General features: G+C 38.2%; 1 protein-coding gene across 1 annotated transcript in view; it reads right to left on the reverse strand.

Moving 5' to 3' along the window:
• RBM6 (RNA binding motif protein 6) overlaps nucleotides 1-21,012 on the reverse strand; it is a 114,303-nt gene that overhangs the window by 68,299 nt on the left and 24,992 nt on the right. Inside the window, exon 5 of the mRNA XM_006873584.1 lies at nucleotides 11,314-11,387. Coding sequence (XP_006873646.1) covers nucleotides 11,314-11,387 — 74 coding nt within the window. The remainder of the gene's footprint in view (nucleotides 1-11,313; nucleotides 11,388-21,012) is intronic.

Genomic DNA, 21,012 nt, shown 5'->3' on the forward strand with positions numbered 1-21,012 from the left:
GTGGCAACAGTAGTGAGGTTGGCCCAGGATCGGGCAGTGTTTCATTCTGCTGTGCATAAAGTCACTATGGTTCGGTAACGACTCAATGGCATATAACAACAACATCAAGGAAAGCAGCAAGGGTGTGACTGGTAGTCTGGAGAGTGGACAAGAGCTAGCTGTGTTCTTCACTCTTATTACACTCCCAATGCCATCACCAAACTTCCTCCTCTGTTTAGATCAGAAGGAGGGTAAGGAGAAAAATCGTTCATAGTAAGAAAATCCAGGGCAAGCTGGGTCATTTTTGTCTATCCACAATTCTTGTTACCTTATACTTTGACGTTAATGACATTACAAACTGGATAATTCTTTGTTGTGGAAACTGCCTTCTGCTTTGTAGATGTTTAGCAGCCACCCTGGCCTCTACCCACTAGATGCCAGTAGCAACCTTTCCCAGTTGTAATAGCCCCAAACTGTCAAATGTCTAAGATTGGGTGGGTTGAGTAGATGTTAAGATCTCCCTATAAAGAACCACTGCCACTGTCTAAAATCATTGCAAAACAAATGATATGTGAATCCTGAGTGGTCTTGAGGGATCTTACTAGGATAATGAAGATATTCTAAAACTGGATTCTGATGATTGCATAGCCTGATATTAAATCTTATACTTAAAGTGGATAGATTTTATGGTATGTAAATTATCTCAATAAAGTATTTTTTTTGTTGTTAAGAACCCCTGAATTTCTCTCATACTAGGAGATCATGGGGGATATCCACAGGATCAACGCTGCTGGAAAGGAGCCTCTAAAAAAGATATACAGTGAGGGAACACACTCAACAAAGGACTCCTTTACCACCCTTACTCCATGCTTTGAAATTAGGTTAGCAATTCTAAGAAATCAGGAATGATCCACAATGGCATCATCAAATCATCCTATTATAAAAATGTATATTTCCCTTAAAAAAAAAAAATAACCCCCAAATTTCTCAATACTATTTCCACTTAAAATCTAATTCTTTTAAAGTATGGTTACTTTCAAGCAGAATGTTCAACCAACATTACTAAACAACTGCTATACACATATCTATAGCCAGTTCAAAAGGGGCATGCCACCAGTGTCATCCATAATCCTTTAAATTTATTCTGTGGTACATAATAACAAAGAAATTCATGTATTTCTGGATAAATTTCTTAAATGTGGTGCTATAGAGGTAACCACTCGACCACAAGGTTGATTTGAACTGCAAGGCTGGCAGTTCAAACTCATCAGCCACTCCTAGGAAACCTTATACAGCGTTGAATCAACTGGCTTAGAACCCACTGGATGGCACTTAACAACAACAAGCGAATGGAAAAAATGACAGGTAAGAGAGCTGAATAGAACATTTCAAAGAGAGGCTCAAGAAGGCAAAGTCAAGTATTATAAAGAAATCTGCAAAGACATGGAGTTAAAAAACAAAAGGGAAGAACATGCCCAACATTTCTTAAGCTGCAAGAAATGAAGAAAAAATTCAAGCTTTGACAGTAATATTGAAGGATTCTACAAACAAAATAGTGAATGAAGAAAGCATCAAAAGAAGATGGAAGGACTACACAGATTCACTGTACCAAAAAGAAACGGTAGATGTTCAACCATTTCAAGAGGCAGCAGAAATCAGGAACCACTAGTATGAAGGAAGAAATTGGCTAATTGCTTCCAAAAGCATTGGCGAAAAAGAAGACTCTGGAAACTGACAGATTACAAACTGAAATCTTTCAACAAACAGATGCAGTGCTCCTTCATCTACGTCAAGAAATTTCAAAGACAGCTACCTGGCCAACCGACTAGAAGAGAGGCATATTTCTGCCCACTCCAAAGAGAATTGACCCAATGAAATGCAGAAATCATCAAACAATATCATTAGTATCACACAAAGTTAAATTTTTGCTGAAAATAATTTTAAAAATCGTTGCAACAATATATAGAAAGAGAACTGCCAGAAATTCAAGCTGGTTTTGATAGAGGAGGTTGAATGAAGGCTACTTTTACTGACATTAGATGGATCTTGGCTGAAAGCAGAGGATACCAGAAAGACACTTCTTGTTGTTGTTAAATGTCATCAAATCGGTTCCAACTCACAGCAGCCTTGTATAGGGTTTTCAAAGAGTGGCTGGTAAGCTTGACCTGCCAAACTTGCAGTTCACACCAACCTTGCAGTCCAGCGAATTAACATGCAGTACCACATTATTTGTGATTTATTGACTATGCAAAGATATCTGACGATGTAGATCATGACAAACTATAGACAACATTGAGAAGAATGGGTATTTCAGAACATTCAATTGTACTCATGAAGAACCTATTTATACAAAAGGCAGTCATCTAAACAGAACAAGAGGATACTGAACAGTTTAAAATCAGGAAAGCTGTGTGCCAGGGCCATCTGTATTCTTTCACCATACGTATTCAATCTGTATGCTAAACAAATAATATGAGATGCTGGATTATATGAAGAAGAACATGGCATCAGGATTGGAGGAAGACTCATTAACAATCTTCAATAAGCATTTGATATAATCTTGCTTACTGGAAGTGAAGAGAACTTAAATTAATTACTGATAAAGCTCAAAAACGAAATCTTCAGTATAGACTGCACCTCAATGTAAAGAAAACAAAAATCCTCACAAATGAACCACTAAGTAATATCATAATGAATGGATAAAAGATCAAACTTGTCAAAGGCTTCATTTTGTTTTGATCTACCATCAATACTCATGGAAACATCAGTCAAGAAATCAAACCATGTACTGGCAAAATCTACTGCAAAAAGACTGTTTAATGTATTCAAGAGCAAAAATGTAAGTATGAGGACTAAAGTGCACCTGACCCAGCCATGGTATTTTCAATAGTTTTGTATACATGCAGAAGTTGGATAATGAATAAGAAACACCATAGAAGAATTGATGTATGTGAATTCTGGTGTTGGAGAAGAATATTAAAAGTACCACAGGGGGTAAAAATTAAAAAAAAAAAGTACCACAGACTACCAGACAAACAAACAAATCTGTGTTGGAAGAAATATAGACAGAATGCTCCTTAAATGCTAGTATCTCTCATACTTTGGACATGTTATTACCAAGAGAAGGACATCATTTTTTGGGTAACGTGGAGTATCAGCGAAAAAGAGGAAGACCCTAAAGTAGATGGATTAACACAGCGCCAACAGTAATGAGCTAAAACATAACAACTGTGAGGGTGGAGCTGGACTGGGCAGTGTTCTGTTCTATTGTGCATAGGGTCACAACAAGTTGGAAATGACTAAATGGTATGTAACAACAAGTTTCCAGACAAACTGATGGACCGTTTGTTTTTAAAATGAATTTATATTCTATTTTAGATCTAGATTAATTTTCATCAGGCAAGATCCTGACCTAAATTCCATGCTAGTTTTAAGATTTTTTTTTTTCATTGTTTGTTGTTGTTAAATGTCATCAGTCAGTTCCGACTCAGAGCAACTCCTAGAGTTTCTGAGGAATGGCTGGTGAGCTTGAACTGCTTACCCTGTGGTTGAAACCGGTTTTGCAGTGCAATGCATTAACCCACAGTGCAACACCAGGACTCCCAATTTCCATGCTAGTTTTAAGATTATTTTTTTCATTGAGAAATGATTCATAGACCACAAAATTCAGTTTTAAGTGTACAACTCAATAGTTTTTAGTATTCTGCACTCACTGCATTGATCAACAATTATCATCATTATTTAACTTCAAAATGTTTTCATGATTCCATACCCACTTTTCATCTTCTCCCTTTCATTCCCCTAACCACCAATCCCTGGTAACCACAAATCTACTTTCTGTAAAAATAGACAACATTTCCACCTCTATAGTTTTCTTTGGAAACAACATTTCACTTGCTTTCAAGTTTTGTTAACACATACATCATTAACGAACACATCAGCATTATTAATCTCACTAAGTAAGGATGGAAATTATTATTCTACATAAGCCCACATGCATTGATCCACAAATATCAATATCTAGCCCTGTGAAGAATGGGAAAGATGAATTGTAACCTTCAAGTTTAACCTGGATGGAGACAGTGCCTGGTTACATTCAATGCTACCTACAGTATAAGAGATTTGGGTGATAAGAGAACTACTTGAAATGCTGACTTCAGAAAGAATGATGGAATGGTAATGTTTATCTGCTTTCATGTCCTGGATACCTGTGTGCTCATCCTTCTAGACACTGTCAGGACAGGTGCTACCTAGCCTCTCTTACTTTTAGTCTAAACAGTTAGCCTTATGGGAGAGGCACTGGGCAGTAGCATCATGTGAACCAGCTGCTACAAATCCAGCTGCCACCCAAAGCAGAGCTGCCGTTATGTCTGGCATCTCTGAATCCTAAATCCAAGAAAACTAAGCCAAAACCATTGTTACAGAATCATCTTTTACTACATGCTAGCCCATATCAAGCACTTCACATCTATTATATACTTTATCTGCTCTGAGGTACAATACTATGATTATCCCTATTTTACAGACAAGAAAACTGGGACTTAAAAGTTACGCCCCTTAAAATTGTCAAATGATGTTTATTTGAATCCAGTTTAATGCACCTCTATTTTAAGAGCACAGTGACTCTATAGTATAAGCACAGAACTACAAACCGAAAAATTAGCTTTTTGCTTCCAAAATGATTTACAAGCCCAGAAACCCTACACAGGGAACTGACTTGATGGCACCTAGAGAGAGGCTAGGTATCATAGCTTAGGTTTTTAAAGTCACAAATTATATTTACAGTGTGGTCCAGTTCCATACTCCACAGGAAGTGCTGTCTGTCTCCTTTTCTTCCTCTTTAAGAGAATCTCTGTCTCTAAGTAGAACTTAAGGAGCCCTGGTAGTGTAGTGAATTACAAGCTGGGCTGATAACTGAAAAGTCAGTATTATGAATCTACCAGTTGCTCTGCAGAAGAAAGATATGAGGCTTTCTGCTCCCATAAAGATGTATAGCCTCATAAACCCTATATAGGACCATTATGAGTCAGAACCGACTGAGTGGCACACAACCACCACCAAAAGAACTTACAATTTGAAGGATAAGGCAATAGAAAGACCTGGAAGCAGTCAATTGACAGTATAAGCAGCCAACAGTCTAAATTGAGAAGTACTGTTGAAGCTAAAAGAAAAAAGGAAAAAAAAATTCTCCTGGGCACTGCCACCAAATCCTCTTTTAGCTGCATGCTCCATGAAGGCTGGAGTTTCTGTAACTTGAAAGTTTGTTTCAGTTAAGTGAAAAGTAATAATAACGAACATATATTTGTGTACCAGACTCAATACTAATCACTTTACATATATTATTAACTCGTTTAATCTCTAGAAATCTGTGAGGACACAGACATGGAAGAGACTAAGTCACTTATTCAAGTTATACAGGAGGTAGTGACAGAGCAGGGATGAAACCCCAGGCAAGCCTCCAGATTTCTGTGTTTTATTATGCTATACTGCCTTGTGTCCAGTCCAAACTCATTGACTGGATGGGTCACCAGACTGCACAATCAAATGAATAATCTTAATATAATCTTCAATTCTCCTGAATATCCCAACTCTCCTGCAAGTGAGATTTTCAATAACCCTTGATTTACATTCATTTTGGAATGCATTTTCTTACCAATGTGCTTAATGAGGTAAGAAGGTACGATAATAAAAGCTTCCAGGAAGAATAGCGTTACTGAAGTCACAAGTTATATACGTGGTATCCTGCTTCTCAGTATATTAGTTTTGAAGTAAGGGTTGTTCAGGCAATGCTAATATTTATAAGGATTATTGGAACATATACAATTTAAGTACTGAAGTATTTCATACAGTCTCATGTCTTTGTTACCAACTTGGGTAAGTTTCCAACAAACTGTTTCTTTACTCTGTTTTTCTATGATGGTCTCACAAATAATCTTTCCATCCCCAAGATGTGTTTTCCCTATTGCTCTAATTTTCATCAAAAGGAGAAACCACATTTAATATTTGGCTTCGTTCACATAACTTCACAAACATCCTGGCCACTCTAGTATCTTCACTAATCCAAACTCTCTTAATGTTAACAAAAAAACACCATTTGATAAAACTTTCTCCCTAAGTCACTGAGTCTTCAATTTCCACATTAGATAAATACCAGTGTCTGAAGGAGTTTTCAGTGGTATCACTAAAGTTGGTGTCACCCTCTACATGTGCCATATAGAATCCTCAGTAGTGTTTATTATTATTTTGAATCATAGAATGTGTTGCAAATTGCTAAACGCAACCATTACAATTATTTTTTTTTAATTTCTACATTGAATTACATTATCAGTTACATTTTTAGTAGCTAAGCAGAAGCCTTTTTAAAATTTCTCCTTCTTTTCCTTTAATTACTACTTAATTCTCAAAAAAGTGACTGACATAGGTTCATAGATACTAATTACCATACTGTTGTAGCTAAAACAGCAAAAATTTGGTAAAATCACTAACTATAAAAAACTGGCAACAACAACAGTGAATGATTGTAGTGTTTGCAGACAAAGCCATGTAATTGTAATGTACTCTGACCAGCATGTTGTTGTTAAGTGCCGTTGAGTCAGTTCTGACCCACAGAAAACCTGTATAAGGCTTTCTACGAGAAGCTGGTGAGTTTGAACCACTGACCTTGTGGTTAGTAGTCCAGTGCTTATCCTGAAGTGCCACACCAGAACATTAGAAGGTTCAAAAAAGTAAATCATCAAGTTTTAGCCTTGTGGTGGTGGTTATGTGCCGTGGAGTTGGTTCCCACCCATAGCAACCTTATACAGGGTTTCCAAGGCTATAAATCTTTACAGGAACAGAAAGTCTAAACTTTCTCCCACAGAACAGCTGGTAGTTTTGAACTGCTGACCTTGTGGTTCACAGCCCGATTTGTAACCACTACACTACCAAAGCTCCTTGTAGGTATATTGATATATGTGTAAGCTGGGATTGTATAAATGGTTTTTGTTTCTATAACAAAATTTTTTTAAAATATTTTTATATTTTCTTTAATAAACATTTATATTTTAATAATTTTTGCTGAAACAGAACATAAAAATTTTATAGACAGTCAACTTGGTGTCAGCCCTCTGACAGAGTCACCTGATGCAATCTGTACCCCTCACACCCTTTGTGATACCACTGGGAATGTTTAAATTAACTGTTAACACTATCCTTTTCTTTGTACTTGAACAGACAGGCTATTTCTGTCGTGCAATCAACTCATCCTTAGCTAAAGAAGACTAATGATGCCAAGAAACTTGAGTAAAAATTCCAAGGGATGAATTCTTCTCATTAAGCTGCTTTTTAGGTGGTCATTTTATTAATATACTTAGCCAAATAGGAGCAGGCCATAAACATCAACCCAGAAAATTTTAGAATGAATTAGGAAAAAATAAAATGCCTCATACTTGCAGATCAAATGGCAACAGCTTGAGAAGGTATCCTAGTACACTCAACTGGGCAACCAATGAAAGGTATCAACTGTCAATACAATGCTTATTTCCCTCACCATTCATTATACCAAAACAATGGCATATATATACAAAAAGGAAATTATATTCACCCTCAAACTCCAGGGATTTTGACAACAAAGAAAACTACCAAGGGCATATAACAATGTTAGAAATACTTCAGGGGTGGAATGAAAGACTACCCCCCCACAATGTCCCTTTCTCCTGGACAAAAGATAGTGAAGGTTATGATCTGACAGACCCCTATTGGAAATACTTCTCCAGACAGACAGCTGTTGACTAAGTGATGCCCTGGTGCGTCTCCCTGGCCACAACATTCAGTACTGCTAGAATCTCCTATTGCTTGATAAGGCTGGAGGGATCTCAGTTATGATTCCAAGCAACCTCAAAAGGCACAAACTACCCACAATAATATTTAATGAAGCAGGTTGGCAAAAGGCTCTTTCATTCCCTTCCCTTAGGCCTCCAGGTATCAGTCAATGATAAAATAAAGATACACTTACATTGAGTCACAATAACAGAGAGTTATTGGGGGGGGGGGGGGGGAAAAAAAAAACAACCCAAAATAGAAAAAAAAAAAAAAAAGGGGTTGGGGGGGGAGGAAACAACAACACAAAGCATTCACAAAAACTTCCTTCTAAGTATACACAAACTCATGTTGATTCATCTCTAGGTGCCCAGCAGATATTTGCTTTGAGTTAAAAGGAACTGATTAGAAGGAAAGCTCAGCTGAAAGATGTTCTATCCTACTGATTTGGAATCTATACCAATTTGGCCTAAAGTAAAACTTGGGACAGAAAGTAAAAGGGTGAATAGAGTGACATTCATCTTCCACAAAACTTTGCTTAATCACTCAGAGAAGTTAGAAACTTCTTTTGTCACATTCTTATGTCTCTCAGAAGAACGACAGTATTTGATCCACGTTTACTTCCTAAGTTTTCACATACTCCAAAAATAAAATAAAATTTATTTCCTTAGAATTGTGATTAGAAATTGTATGACACACAGTAGAGGGGAAAGAGATATCTAATATCAAGTGCTCCATGTACATTATTCACCAAAAGTCACTGCTCAAAAGCAGTCACACCTCCAGAAGCTTCGCCAAATACCCTGTTTAAAACTGCCCCGTTACACATTCTCTTGATACTCTTCTAGCATTTAGCACTATCATATATTGTATTCCTTTCAATTTGACCGTTAGCTTATACCCTGTCTTTTCCCAGGAAAAGACAGGTTATGTTATATAGCTTGTTTTATTCAATGTTTTATCTCCAGCATCCACAAAGATGCACACTCATGAATAAATGGTCTCATCTAATCCACACCAGAACCCCATGAAGTAGGAATCACTATCAACCCTCTTACAGAGGGAATTGAGGCTGAAGGAGGTTAAAACACTTGCCAGAGGTAACCCAGGTAAGTAGTAGTACCTGAGTCTAGAACCTGAACTCTTCTTTTCTATGCTATACTATCAAGCTATAAAAATGTTCCTGGATTAAGATGATGAAAATGTTCTGGAAACAGTGGTGACAGTTATATACCACCACTTAACTGTACACTGGGTAGTGAGGTAAGTTTTATTTTGTGTGTATTTTATCACAATAGAAAACAATTTCCTTGGAGAGCTCATTCTCAATTTTTTTTCCCTTCATCAAAATGACATTCACACATACTGAGCTGTGCTAAGAATTATTATGAGAATGCTCATCAGATCATGAAGTCTATGAAGCTCAGGAAGAGAGGATTTCTGTTTTGTGGCAACGCTAGCAGTATAGTCTACGTACCATGACCAAGTGAAGAATAAAAATCAAGAAATTCAGTTTAGATCAATAAGAATATACAAGATATCTTATTAAGGAATAGCTCCAATGGATGTTGAAATGAGATAAGACAAAAATATGAAGTTTATTTCAAAGAACACCCTATGTGATCCATGTGTACGTTATATGTTCCACCACCTTTCGTGGTCTGAGATGAGATCAAGTCCTAGAAGGCAGGACTTACAATCTTATACTTTTACAGAGTGCCACAAGGTATTCTTGACATGAGGACGGCTACTTGTCAAAAAACTACCTCACACCTGAAATAATTCTGGCCATGCTCCTGCTTTGCTCTGGCGTCCCACTCACTAAGCAAAGGTTGCTCATCAAGAGCCCTAAGAATATTCATAGAATGGCTGTGGAGAGCTGTCTATACATCACACTTTCCCCACACTGGTTGCGCTAATGAGCATTTTCCCAGATGCACTTCAACAGAAAGGCTGCCTAAGGATAGCCTTGCTTTTAAAGGGATGGATACTTTATAGACAGATATTTTTGTTCCAGTGAAGGGGAGGGGAAGTTAAGAGGTAAAACTGGTATTTTTAAGACCAAAGGTTAAATTAGTTCTAATAAGGGTAATACCTTCTAGAAGAATGGTTGGAATAGTTGGGAGAATGGTACAAATGAGATTGCATCTGCCATGGCACTTCCATTTATGTTTCTACCATTCACAGTATTCCTTTAGGTAGCAGAGGACTTAATGATTATCCAATGATGAGAATAAGATGCTTAGAAATTAAATGCACATTCTCAAATTAGGACAGATTGTCAGAATGGAATTGATTATAGGCATACGACTGGGGTCTTCATTCTTTTTTCAAAGCTGGCAGGTACCTCAGTTTACAGTACATAGTTAGTGTTAAAGGACTGACTGCATGATGTACACTGAGAAATCAAATCAAACGGAAGTCTTGCCTAACCCAATCAGTCTGAGGACCTGCTGATATTTATAACACACTCAACAGTTATGCATCCATGGAAGTTTCTTCTAATAGTGTTTGTTCCCAACATACTAAAAGCATGTCACCTCCATACCTAAGAAGGGAGAAGAAAGCCAAAGAACAGAAAAGGTAAATGTAATACCATGCTGAGCAAAACAAAGCTGATGAAAGGGCGCTAGATTACAAGAGTAAGTGTTTTCACTACTCTCCTCTGGCAGAGTCTATTCTAGCATAGTGTTTACATTGTTAAACACAGGCAGTGGGTACACAAAAATCTAACTATTTTACTAAGCTTCCTTTACCCACCTTAACAGATGGAGAAATTGAGGCAGTACAGAGAAAACTAATTTTTTAATGGGAACACCAGTGACAAGAAAGATCTTATCTACTTAGCAATTTGTTACCTAAAACAATCAGGCAGGGTTCAATTAAAGAGCCAGATGTCATTACTAGTGGTAAGCTGAATACCTCTAGAGGTTCTAATATATGTGCAGACTCAGATATACAAGCTCTGACTATATGAATCCACGGACCTGAGTGCACAACTACAACTGGCAAAGAACAATGATGAATGCAACAGACATGAGCAACCTACACTTTCTTGATGTCCCTTTTGCAAATGTGGCATGTACAGGCAGGCCCTGAGTGCCACAAGAGTTGCTATTAGTGGTCCTCACTTTGGGTTCAGGCGAGGACCTGATCTAGAAAAACTATGCCAGGCAGCTCCTTGAATCACAGAAAGTCCAAAATAATTTTTTGCATCAGGATCCCGACCTCAGTCACATTCCAAGGGAAACACTCCAGATCTGCCTTTTTTTCCCACCTACTGTCTTTGGAATGTAGTTCAACTGCAATTGGGCTTTCGTTTTTAAATATACAGTATACCCATTAGCTCTTCTTGAGAAACCGTCCCAATGTCTTTTAAGTTTCTCCTCACAATTTTTTTTTTTGGTTGCAATGTGGTATGCTCCAAAGGTGGATTTTTCCTACCTTTCCAAAGTGAAATCATTTGAACCCCCCCCCTCGCCATACATTAAAAAAAATATATCCTTTCAGCATCATTTGACCGAAGTATAAAGCAACCTGGTTGGCCTCCATGCATCCGATGGCATCTTCCAAGAGTGAAAATTCCACGCAGACATAGCCATAGTCGTAACCTGGGGACAGCATTTAAATACAGACGGGAGTGGTGTTAGTGCCTTGCAAACACAAAAGACACACTTAAATCCCCTGCTTCTGAACCCCTTAAACACAAGCCCTCCCAACTAGTCCCTCCCTCCCCTACACTATGCAAAGTTGCTACTGCAAATAGAAAAAAGCAATGAAGAAAGTCTGGATGTTTCTGGACTTTAAGATTTATCCAAAAATGACTTTTTCTATAAACCAAGAATTTCCTTTGCCCTCTTTAGCATTGATGATCCGGTGAGGGTGCCCCAGAATTGTGTATTCTCAAAGAAAGTTCATGTGGGGACCTGAAACATTTTAATCATGGGGTGAGTCTTCTGGGAAAACAGTCAATAAGAGCAGGAAAGTATCTAGGAAAAAAGCATATCTTAAGAGAAGAGGGAGAAGCAATTTATACCACAGCTAATAGAGTCACTACTTTTTAAGCAGAAACCACCTTCAAAGACAGAAGTGCTGATACGCTGAGACAACTATTGTTTGGATACCACAGGAGACTTCTGGTTGGTAGGGGGGCAGACCATTTCAGGTCTCCTTTTTCCTCATTTCAACTCAAGTCATAAGCCAGCCAAAATCTTTACAAAAGGAAAAGCGTAATTAAGTACAAATAGTTGGGTCCAAAACTGTACATATGCACAAAAATTATGGTGGGGTAGGCAGGGAAATAACAGTTGTTATCAATCTACCCATGTTGGTGGGGTAGGCAGGGAAATAACAGTTGTTATCAATCTACCCATGTTCCAAAACTGTATGTACCATATAAGTCTCTTCACCTCTCTCCTGATCATGTCACTTTCAACACAGGCCTATGATTCTCAAAATTTATGATAATGAGAAGCCTTAAGATTTACAGGCTACTGAACTCTAATATTAATCCAACTCAAACTTCCCTGATACTGCTACCATATGTCTATAAAAATATACTTGTCAATGCAATGCTGTACAATTGGCTTCCATTGTTTCTCCACTGCTTCACAGGCTAAAGAAGTTCCTCTCTAAGAGTGACACGGTGCACATGAAAGACCAAGGAAAAAAAGTGTGATCTGTTTAAAATTTAGGGAAAGTGAAACAATATAAAAACTATGATATTTAAGCACAAAGTACACAAATAAGAAACTCTTATTTTTTAATTTGTTTGTTTGTTTTGCCTTTAAATGAATTTGTATTTTGGTAATCATCAAAGCGTTTACACCCATCTGAGAAATTATCATGCTCATTGGGTATGCTTTTCTAGACTCCAGATAATGTTTGTTGGGGTGTGGACTCCAGTAAGGTCTTGACCTGGGGAACACCTCCCCTACAGCACTGTAAATGCATATGGCCAAGAACTTCATTCAACAGTATGTATGCATGCAAGCACCTCTCATTCCTGATGTCAACCCTGGGCAGGATCCTAGCCCTGTGGAACTGACTTAGGTCCTGGGACTCCCTGGAGGAAGCCACTGCTCCTCAAGGGGGACCGCACAGTGGGGCAAAGAGGACATCCATTTTAGAACAGCTTCTGAGTCCCAGCTCTGGTGTTCACTAGCTCTGGACCCTGAAAAAGCTCTTCAGCATTTCCGACTCTATTTTTCCAACTGAAAATCAGGATCTTGAGAAACAGAGGGTGACTGTGTTGCTGGTAGGCCATAGTAGATATTTGATTGTTATTGTTAGCTGCTATTGAGTTGGATAGGACTCATGACAACCCATGGACAACAGAATGACTGAGCCATCTTCACAATCGTTGTTATGCTCAAGTCCATTGTTGAAGAAACTCTTATTTTTGAATCAAGTTATCAAAACAAAAAGCAAACCTACTACTACTGACTCCATTCCAACTCGTAGCAACCGTATAAGACGAGTAGAACTGCACCACAGGGTTTCCAAGGCTGTATTCTTTGCGGAAGCAAACTACCACATCTTTCTCCCACAAACCAGCTAGTGGTTCGAACTTCATTAGCACCCAAGCACTTTAACTACTGCACTACCATGGCACCTCAAGATATGAAAGTGGCCCTCCAAAATAAAAATATTAGTTTTTAAAATGCAATAAAAAACATAACCTATAAAAAAGAGACTAAAGTTGGCGAAATGGGTTGGATTCCCTGTCACCTGGAATGAATGGTCTGAAGTGTATTAATATATAGTAATAAATGTTTAAATTTAGATTTCTCAAATCCTCAGTAAATTCATTAGGAAATGCTACAGTAATAAAGTCTGAACGCTTTGAGTTATTAGGAACTGATGCAAAAGAAGAAACAAAGACCACTAGAAATCACAGCATCCCCTTGTTAAGTGCTGTCGAGCTGGTTCCAAACCATAGGGACCCTGTATGGGGTTTCCAAGGAGCAGCTGGTGAGCTTGAAATGCTGACCTCCCAGTTCAAAGCAACTTTACAATACAGCACATTAACCCACTGTGCAACACCAGCACCCACTTAGGGCAACAGGTTTTCTATCTTATTTTTTCAGCTCTGACTAGCATGGATTAAAACTAATCCCTCTGACTTCAGTTTTAGTTTATCACAAAATGAGTCTATTTTAAAGAATAAAACTACTTTAGAGGAATACTGTTTTTTAGAACATATCGGCACTTAACAACAACAACATATTCACTAATTGCTTTCAAGTGCATTCTCTTGACTCAACTCTGAAGCTCTGATGCATAAATTTTATTAAGGGCTCTGGATGTTCTTGGGATACACTGTAGAATAGCAGGAGCAATGCAGATGCCTTTTATCACCAAATATTTAAATATTTACTGCAAATACTCAAACATATATCTCAATTAGAAAGGGCTAGCCCAGAAGAAGCAGACAAACTTTCAAGAGCTTGATTACTTCAATTGAACATCTCAAAGGAGTGTGCAGGTGCCAAATGAAAAATATAGGGAATTAACACCAAGATGGAAATTCCCTGGGTTTTCTTTCTGTGCACATAGAAGTGGCTCACAGAGTCCTAGTGTGGCAATGTAGGATAAGCACTGAAATGCTAACCACAGGGTCGGCAGGTCAAATCAACCAGCCGCTCCTAAGAAACCCTATAAAAAGTCACAATAAGTCAGAAATGACTTGACAGCACTTAAAAACAATAACATCGTGGCTCACAGGTGGACAGAATTCATGGTAACATTCATACTTTGTTCAAGGACAGACTTTGACACTAGTCACTGTGAAGGGAAAGATACAGCCTGTAGAAAACAGAATATTTACTAGCATCTCCACCTCATGTACAGCCACCACAAGATCTGCATTTCCCGTCCAGACACTCTATGGGAGAAAGATGAGGCTTTCTGCTCCCACAAATATTTAAAGTCTCAAGATACCCTATACAGGGCTACTATGACTCAACATACAACAACTAGCATCTCTCTCTACATCAACTCTGTAGGACTCTGTGTTAGCAATGCACTTCAGATTTAATATGAAATTCACAAACCCAACACTCAATCTCTTTTGCCTGGAACTTAAATTATCATATAAGAACATAAATTTAAGATTAAATTCTAATGTCTGAAACTTACTTAGAAAGAATTCAATTTTGATCCCAGGCATTTTGCAATTCTCTTATGGTTGCACAAGGATTTTCAGGAATGATCAACATATTAATGATGCTGTGGTCAACTAACAAGTAACATTAATATAGCAGTGGCTACTGCAAGGTTCCAGTCTAAATACATGACATACAGTAATTTAATCCTCAAAACCACCTTATGAAGTAAATACTACTAACCCCATTTTACTCATGGTGAATTAACCAATTTGCTCTAAGTCACCTCAATGGTAAATAGCAATATTATACTTTAATTCCAGGCATACCAGATCCACATTAATGCTATTAACCACTATACTGTACCTCTCAGTCTTTAATGAAATCCTGGACTCATTACAGCAATTCGAATTCCATACTTTACAGAGCCCAATCACAATGCAACTGGGTATCACAAGCTTGAGCCCACTTAAGAACATGGCTACAGACATGAAATATTGAAATTAGTAGTATCATAATTACTCCTATTCTGAAATATCTATGGCAAAATCACTGGGAGTTGGCCTGAGTATGCAAGTTAGAAAGTATCTGTTCTTTTGAGCTAACCACACAGGCTATCAAAATTCTCTGAAAAGACAAAAATTTTAAAGTTTTGTTGAAAATGATGGTTACAAAAAAAGTCATAATACTACATGGAAAGATATCTGATACTTTTTAACTTTTTAAAGTGTATTTAGAGTGAGTATATTTTATAACTTTATAAAATGAACATACCTCTTGAAGACAAATGTGCAAAATGTGTATAAGAAAAAGTACTGGAACTAAATTCAGTGGTGTCATATCTAAGAGTTAGCATGTGAGATATTAAAATCACAGTTGAAGATAGGAAGGTGAAGAACAACATACCATCCTCTTAACATTTGTAAATCGTCCCCTAATTTTCCCCCAGTTCATTTTTCCTTCGGTTGACACAAGATTATGAGGTTGGCTTTCATTTAAGAGCGACAACGTATGAAAATACATTGTTTTAAACACACTAGAATCACACAGTAGAGGCTCACACTCAGAGAAGCTTGGAAACAGAGGTCAACCAAAGCCACAGCAGTCACCTGCCTGTCTCTCAAGCTCACTCCATAAGAGGGAAAGCAAAATGTGGGATGACACAGACAGCCAAGCAAGTATAGGTGTCTGAAAATGTACATAATACAAATTGTAAGCAAAAAAGATTGCAGCGGTTATTTTACTGTAATGGAATAATCAAGGACTTATTTCCCAAATATAATTTTATAATTCATAAGTGATATCGCTAGTAGGAATAGAAGATAGTCCACCAGACCTAAACATTCCTAAATCTGGACAATCAACTTTGTACTCAGAATTGCTAGGAACCACATGGAATCACTAAGATGGTAAATCCAGTTTTAACAGACCCATAGACACAGCCTTACCTAAACTAACCAAAAACCGTGTATTTTATTACCTTTCCCTTCACTGCACATAAGCTGGGAATAAATCTGATGGGCTGATGGGTCTTTGTACTTACTTACACCTAACTTCATTTTCTAACTGAAATGTACAGATGTCTCAGAGATGTGATATGTTCCTTAAACTTTTTTAGGCAGCTAAGAAGGATGAGAAGATAAAAGAAGAGAAGAAAAAACACTATAAAGGTAATATCAAAATTTTATTTCTTATCCATCTTTTTATTAACCATGTAATTGTTCTTTCTCCAAAAAGGAATCTATGATGAAAGCTAATTGGGTGCTTAAAGAAGAATACGGTAATCAAAAAACTCTGATGAATACCTTCCAATCCTAAAACTAACTCATCAGCCTCCACCCCTAGACAAGCAGACAGTGATACAGATTGTTCAAATCAATTTTAAGTCCACAATAGGTCCAGCTTGCATAGCAAATTATACAGCAATATTTAGGCAAATAAGATAGGCAGTCCTATCTACAAACTAATGTAGAAAATCCCAACGAACATAACTTATATTTAATTTCCTACTAGGTAAGTATTGGTTGACTTTGAAAAGGACTACAATATACACCTATGAAACATAATTCTGTAGGATAAGTACTGGACTGCTAACCACAAGGTTGGTGGTTCAAACCCACCAGCCACTTCTTGGAAACCCTATATAGGGTCGCTGAGTTGGAATATACTCGACGGCACTAAATAACCGTGAAATATAAAGGGGGATCAGGATTCTAAAGGACATAAAGGAGTGGAGGGTTATTTTATTGAGTATTGTTGAAGGACAAGAAAACAGCTTTTTTTCTCTAAACAGAGTATTCTGACTGTGGGAACAACGGATCATGCAAAGCATCATGAATATAAAAAGCAATATGAAAAATCTTTGAGATATTCAAAAGGGTTTCATTCTATAGGTCCTGTTTTCCTAATTTCATCTCAGTAGGGATATAGCTTTTTGAAAAAGTAAAATACTTTCCTCAAATTAAGACACTGTAGCAGATATCAACAAAAGGTATGTTCCAGGCACCTGAATTTCTGTGAAATTAACAGAACAAAGGAGATCTTTGTTCTGCTAAAACCTCAAATAAATACACATCTATAGCTTTCACACTAGGAAAATATCTACTTTATATATCAAACTACTGTTTTGGAAGGATGAAACTGGCCCACACGAAATTCATCACTTGGAACACTTAAAATTCTCTCCCCGTTTACTAAGCAGCTAAAGATTCCTTGCTTTGGTGGTTTTGTGGGAGAATTCTTATCTTTCATGCACAAGACATGGGGTTCAATGCACTTCTGGCACAGCCACCAGTACAATGAAGGCTTGCTGACTTGTTACTATGATGCTAAAGGGTTTTTAGCAGAGTCTGGAGTCTAAGGCAGACTAGGAAAAAAGGTGTAGTAGTCTACTTTAAAAAATTAGCCAAAGAGAACAAACAAGATGGCAGCTCCAGTAGAAGTGCAGTAAGGAGCTCCTCAGGCAACAACATAGAATACCACACACCAAGCAGGTTCAGGGGATGGTGCCAGAACTCTGAACCACATATAAAGGAATATTTAGAACTTTGGAAGGCTCATAGCTAGAGGATTTATAGCAGAAGCAAGAAATCCATTGCTTTCTAATTAAAAACGCTCAGCTGCTCCCAGAGCCACCATCTTGGGCAAAACCAAGCAGGGGAAGGATGAGAGCAGCCACAGACGCCTGACAGAAACGTGGAGATAAAGGTGCAGACATTCTGGTTTTTTTTTTTGGTATCTGTTCATTGGTCCCTCGCTATCTGCGCACCTCCATTCTGGAAACTATAAGGTGCCTAAGCAAGTGGACACCCCAGCCCCACCCTTGGAGGGTTCTACTACACCTGCGCACAGATCTCCTTGAAATTTAAAGAGACAGTTTCCAATTAAAACCAAACGGCCACAGCCGGCCCTGAACTATTTATAACTAGAAAAAATGCCTGAACGGTGATTGTGGAGCGGGACAGGTACATTAAAAAGGAAACAGGCTGAAATTTAAATCCTAAATTAAGTCAAAATGACATCTTGAAATTTTTCAGGAAGAAGAGTGAAAAGGGAAGCCCATTTCCTGATCACATCTACCTAGAGGCAATCAGAAAACATAAAAAATACCAAAATACACACCCATCTAAGTATTAAGGCCACAGGTAATTCCTGAGTATGCTCAAAAAACAGAAGCAGACGACCATATCTGCACATGTCCAGGAACGAGATCAAAGTGACTGAGGCAAATGAGCTAGAAGTAGACCTACACTCCATGCTGGAAGACAGGCAGGCTTTGGAAATGCCTGAGAAGGAATTCAGAAAAATGATTATAAAATGTATCAAAACACTATATAATGGAGTTGAGACAAGTAAGGAAGATGTCAGGAAAGCACTACAGGCACAATCAAATAAGATAGATAGAGCACTGGAAATAATTTAAAACCTACAGAAAGAGGTCCAAAGGATTAATAACAGAATATCAGTAGACAACACACTGAAAGGGCAAAGGAGTAGAATTGAAGAGATAGAAGCCAGAACTAGTGAACTAGAAGTCAAATCTCTCAACACTACTAAAAAGATAAGGACAGGATACTGAAAGCAGCTAGGGACAAGAGAAGTGTAACATACAAAGGCAAGCAAATCAGATTAAGCTCGGATTTCTCAACAGAAACCACACAGGCAAGAAGGCAATGGGGAGACATATATAAAACCCTGAAAGAAAAAAACTGCCACCCAAGAATCCTCTACCCAGCAAAGCTGTCAATCAAATACGATGGTGTAATCAAAACATTCCAGGATAAACAGAAGCTAAGGGATTTTGCCAAAGCCAACCCTGCTATGAAAAACATCCTAAACGAAGTTCTGTGGACTGAGAACTAACAAGAACAGACAACAACTGGAGAATGTCACCCTGAACTCAGTCAACAAATGGAAGAGTCAAGAACAGAATAAAATTATAAGAACAGAGGATCTGGAAGGTCAGTCTATGACCAAAACAATTACAACATGAAAGAAGGTAAACAGAGAGGAAGAGAGATCCAGGTAGTGGGAAAGTCAGGTAGATTACAGGATAAAATAGACTGTTTTAAATGGAGGGGAAAACTAATGGAATATAAGGTAACCACAATGGGGATGGGGTAGGGTTTAGTTTGGGTGTTGAGGACGGCAATACAAGAACAGGGGAGGAGGCAAAAGAACAAGATAGATAGGGGAACACTAAGACAGGTTTGCATGGCCTAATGGGACAGAGGTAAAAAGTGATGTATACTCAACCTTGGAAATAAAGGCTCTGGGATCCAGGGATCCAGATATAGCTTGAAAAGGGGAAATAATACTAAAATGCTTGACTGTCTTGTGAATATTAGCTTCCCTTGCCTACTATTGTAAAATGACACTTGAGTGGGATAGAAAGGAATGTTGGGAAACATGATTAGAGAACACTTGTAAGCCCATCTTCAGCCTATAACTGATTGGAATACCTAAAAGGGGTTCTACAACTTGCCCAGTGAAACAGACCTCTTGCAAAGCCTTTGCTGAGTATAGAACCTAATTGGAATCCTGAGTCCCATCCAGAACCTTATGAGGTGGGACATTCCCACTAGAAAGGACAAGCAGACCAGCCTGGAACAGCTACAGTGACAGAAGATACATCTTCAAAGAAAGATCATCAGGATAAGCCCAAAACAAAAACGTCAGCATGACTGGCTACTACAAGAATAAGCCAACTGTTCGCCAGGAAGACATCAAGGCTAACAATCAAGTGACTTCAGGACAAACTTCCCTCTAAGACTGAAACTCAAAGGGAACACACAAACAAGCATGTAAGTTTGATGGTGACCACATCGGTCTACTGGTGAGTGGAACAGGGGAAAGGCAGCAATGAAGAAATGGGCGGTGTTCAACAACAGTCCACTAAATCCCACTGACCTGGAGATGAGAGAAGATGAAGGGCTGGTTGGTCCAAAGTGTGGTGAGAACTGAGGACACTTGAGCCCATGTACAAGGACATAGCCACAGAGGGCTAGAGCTGAGAGTGAAGCATCCAGATGATATGAAGTGAGGGGAGATGCACAAGAACACCCAAACTTGCAGACAGTACCCTTTTCACCTAGCCTTGATGGCTCGATAATCAGAACTCCACTACGAGATTACCAAAAGGAAACAAGGGTAAGTTGCTACAATTTGATGAACCTGACCTATACTCAGAGAGGTAATTACTCTAAATACCGAAAGAGAAGGAAGGAGTCGTCACATCAAGTATCAATGCTATCTCCTCTGTACACAGGGTACATAGGGACAGGCAACTTAAGACACTGGCTACCTAAAATGAGGGCAATAAAGGCACAAAGTTACTGGTTTACAAGGTTTCAACATGGAGTTTTAGTTTAAGAGTATGAGGGGAGAGAAAGAGTCCCCACTGAAAAGCTGTCATCTTGTCTAGATGGGTCTGGTGAAAAGAGATGGGGATAAGATTCGTATAATTCAATAGTGAATAATTGTTATCATGACTAATTTCAACTGTCACAATTGTAAAGGTTTTATAACAAAACCAGGGAAGTGGTTAATCTTACAGTACAGAAAGAGAGGACCACAGGGCCATCAAGAGAGAAGTGCACAAGTAGAATGCGGGACCTTATCCAGAGAAGCA

Source organism: Chrysochloris asiatica, unplaced genomic scaffold (assembly GCF_000296735.1).
Source record: "Chrysochloris asiatica unplaced genomic scaffold, ChrAsi1.0 scaffold00246, whole genome shotgun sequence".
NCBI classification, from domain to species: Eukaryota; Metazoa; Chordata; class Mammalia; order Afrosoricida; family Chrysochloridae; genus Chrysochloris; species Chrysochloris asiatica.